The sequence below is a fragment of the Papaver somniferum genome, unplaced genomic scaffold (assembly GCF_003573695.1).
Source record: "Papaver somniferum cultivar HN1 unplaced genomic scaffold, ASM357369v1 unplaced-scaffold_21, whole genome shotgun sequence".
NCBI lineage: Eukaryota > Viridiplantae > Streptophyta > Magnoliopsida > Ranunculales > Papaveraceae > Papaver > Papaver somniferum.
In genome coordinates this window covers 9,699,142-9,702,572 of record NW_020631041.1, presented here as the reverse complement: position 1 = coordinate 9,702,572, position 3,431 = coordinate 9,699,142, and the positions used below count along the sequence as shown (strand labels likewise).

The 3,431-nt window shown below is 40.7% G+C and overlaps 1 protein-coding gene across 1 annotated transcript; it reads left to right on the top strand.

Moving 5' to 3' along the window:
* Positions 1-701: 701 nt before the first annotated feature.
* Positions 702-2,105, top strand: LOC113339566. Its single transcript, XM_026584813.1, has one exon. It carries the CDS (start codon positions 702-704, stop codon positions 2,103-2,105), a length of 1,404 nt encoding a protein of 467 aa, XP_026440598.1.
* Positions 2,106-3,431: the final 1,326 nt, after the last annotated feature.

The following is a 3,431-nucleotide window of genomic DNA, read 5'->3' as shown; positions in this document are numbered from 1 at the left end:
CTATTTTATTCTTACTAAAACGAAAAACAAAGAGAATAATTAAAGCAAAAGTGAATTATCAAAATCCGGTGATTTCCGTTTAGTGCCAGAAACAAAACCAAAACATGAATAGCATTTTCTACTGAGAAAATCGCTTGAAACAGAACCAAAGCACAAAGTTTTTGATCATGTTAATCAAAATTTTGCATACTAGTATATAATGCCATTTATCATGTGATCATGAAGAAAAATGACCTGGATATAGTACTATGAATGTCGAATATGGTAAATTATTTGTCTATACATTATGAATTATTCATCATGAAGAAATATGGATATGGTAACATGAAGTGGTGCCTAGGTTGGCCTGATCAGTTCAGAATATGAGCTTCGGATCATGAATTATAACCAAAGAAAGGGTTTGATTCCAACACTCCATGTTCTTCTGAGAAATAATCCTTTGCTTCTTCTTTTTTCCAGTGGATAAGCATTTCTATCTTTCTTCAAAGAGAAAAAAAAGAAGTGAACCATTAAAGCAAAAGTGAATTATCAAAAGGGAAGGGATAGAAAGAATCCGGTGATTTCCGTTCAATGTGGAAAAGAAATTGCTCCATGAAGAAGCAAAGCACAAATGGGTCTTATAAATACCACATGATTGACATGCAGAAAACACGCAACCAAGAAAGAAAAACACAAAACAAGTTCTTGAGATTCAGAGAGAAATGGAAACACTCCCCAAGTATGTCATCATTCAATCAAACCTAAGAAATGAATATTTGCGCTTGTACTCGGGAAATCCAGAAGTACCTAACGCCCTCCGGTATACCGGAGATTATAGCTTCGATCTGGATACAAGGTTCGAGGTGGTGAAAGCTACCAGCGGAGCTGGTCTCGTGCATATCAGGTGTTTGCGCAACAACAAATACTGGGCAAACTTTGGTACGGTCAACGATTGGGTCACTGCCATGGCCGACAAACCTGAGGAGAACCAGTCCGACGAACATTGCACGCTCTTGCAGCCTATTTTCGTAGGTTCCAACAACAGCAACCATGTAGTTAGGCTCCGCCACGTCAGAACCGGAAAATACGTTAGGGTGTTACATAGTTTCGGTCATTATGACCGTGTCTTGAGTTTATGGCCTGATGAAGAACAAACCACGTACACCTTCATCGACTGGGAATCTGTCGTTGTGTTGCCCGACCTTATCAGGATCAAGGGAGAAAATTGCGGAAACCACCTTAAGGCCTACGGCGGAGAAGGGTTTATGGACTTCAATCACAACGCCGATAACACCTCAGTGTTTGACTATGAGGTGATTCCAAGTCGCGACGGAGGCATTCGCCTGAAGAGTACTTACTATGGCCAGTATTGGACGGTTATGGATGATAATAATCCTTGGGTATGGTTAAAGGATGCTTCCACCACAGTCCATGATACCAACACCGTATTTTTACCCACGTTACTTGGTGGCAACCGCATCATGATGCGATCTTTGAAGAATGGCAAGTTTTGCAACAGACACACACAGGACGGTACGGAGAGCTGCCTCGCCACACTTAATAAGTGGCCTGACGATTGGAGCACCATGCAGATTGAGGAGCCCGTTATATCAAGGAAGATTAATAATGTCAGATATCACCTAACGGATGCAAGGCTTTACAATGAGAAAACTTTTGCGCTTATCACTGATGATTCCAGCAACAGAACTAAAAGTCCCTTATCGTCATCAATAAATCTCAAGACTACAGTGACCAATACAACTAATTGGAATTATAATGTGACGGTGAAAGTGGGAGTCAAGGCGACTTGCACTGCTGGTGTCCCAGGCGTATCCTCGGGTGCGATTGAAGTTTCTTCTGAGGTTACTGGATCAAGGAACTGGGGAGAAACGCATACAGAAAGCCAAGAAGTTGGGTCTGTGAAAACTATTACTGTGCCAGCTATGACTAGGTTGAAGGCGAGTCTGATGGCAACACGAGTTTCTTACGACATACCTTTCTCATACACTCAGCATGACGTCTTAATGAATGGAACTACAAAAGTTTATGAAAAGCACGATGGTCTTTTTACTGGCACCGGCGGATACGGTTATAGGTACGAGGTTGTCGAGCTTCCTCTCGTGTAAAGCTCGCTTCATCTTCATCGGTGATGATGATGATTACTTATTTAATTGCATGCATGCATCCACCTCAATTTGCTTGTTCGTCTGTTTGGCTTTGCTTCTTTGTCAGTGGTGTGTTTGTTTTCCAGTTCCAGATTGTTTTATGTGTTTGTTTGTTCGCTTGTTTGTTTGTAATCTTGGAAGTTCATGAATAAGATTTGTTTGTTATAAAAGAATCTATATCTGATATGAGAACAGGATGATAATATGAAAGTAGATTTTCCATAGCCAAATCTTTAAAGTTGATGAAGAGGAAGTCATAATAAAACACATCCAATGGTTACAAAAAAAAAAAGAAAAAGGATCGAGTTCATCAAAATCTTTAACGACTAGAGAAATAAAAATGACAATGATTTCTCCTAAACCAAAAAAAGACTCACGACTAGCAACGTTTTTTATTTCCGGAGGATCTAACTTCGTCAAGGTTGGGTTTGCGCCGTAGAGAGCTTGAGCACCATTGACATCGTCCAAAGATAAGACTCTGTTTTTCGTTCTAGGGGGTGTGCCATTCCACATGACAGCTTCCTTAACAGATGAATGATGCAGCCCTAACACATGCCCCATTTCATGTAAGGCCACGGATTCCAAATCAAAGACATCTGCCGATTCCTTTGAATGCCCAAGTAATTCCTGGATTGAAATGTATAAACGCGCCTGTTCCCGGACCAGTTGCATGTGCAAGCACCGTAACATCAAATGGGCTCACACCCCCATGGTCGCCATCATAAAAACCGATGGTGATGTTAGCACGCTTGTAATCTTGAGTTTCTGTACAACTAACTGGAATAACTGAGGACTATGTCGAGAAAGCCCGCTCAAGAGTAAATCGATAATATGTTTTGGAGATAATGAGTAGGTTAACATCAATGGTTGTGTGGAATGATGCCAATTGCCCCAGCCTTTCAAAAACGAGTAGTGTTTAGTTATATGTGGTAACTTGTTATGATCATCATTGTCAGGCACACCAAGAGCCGACCACGCGATCCTCTAACCATCCCCACGACATCATACATGTGAATATTAAGTTCTCTAAGTGTTCAAGGAAGAAAGGGATTGAAACAAAACACAGAAAGAACAAACTTCATAGGAAATAAAGGGAATTTAGCTCAAACAGGAAAATCGAGCTCATAATTCTCAAAGGCCGGACGGGACAGATGCCTCTCTCTTTGTCAAGTCACAAACATACCTAGGGAATATCACGGCCTCTCTCAAGCCAAATAAAAATTAAGCTCATGGTGGTTTTTGACGAAAATACTCTTAGTTTCAAAAGTAGGTATTTTCTCTAATAAA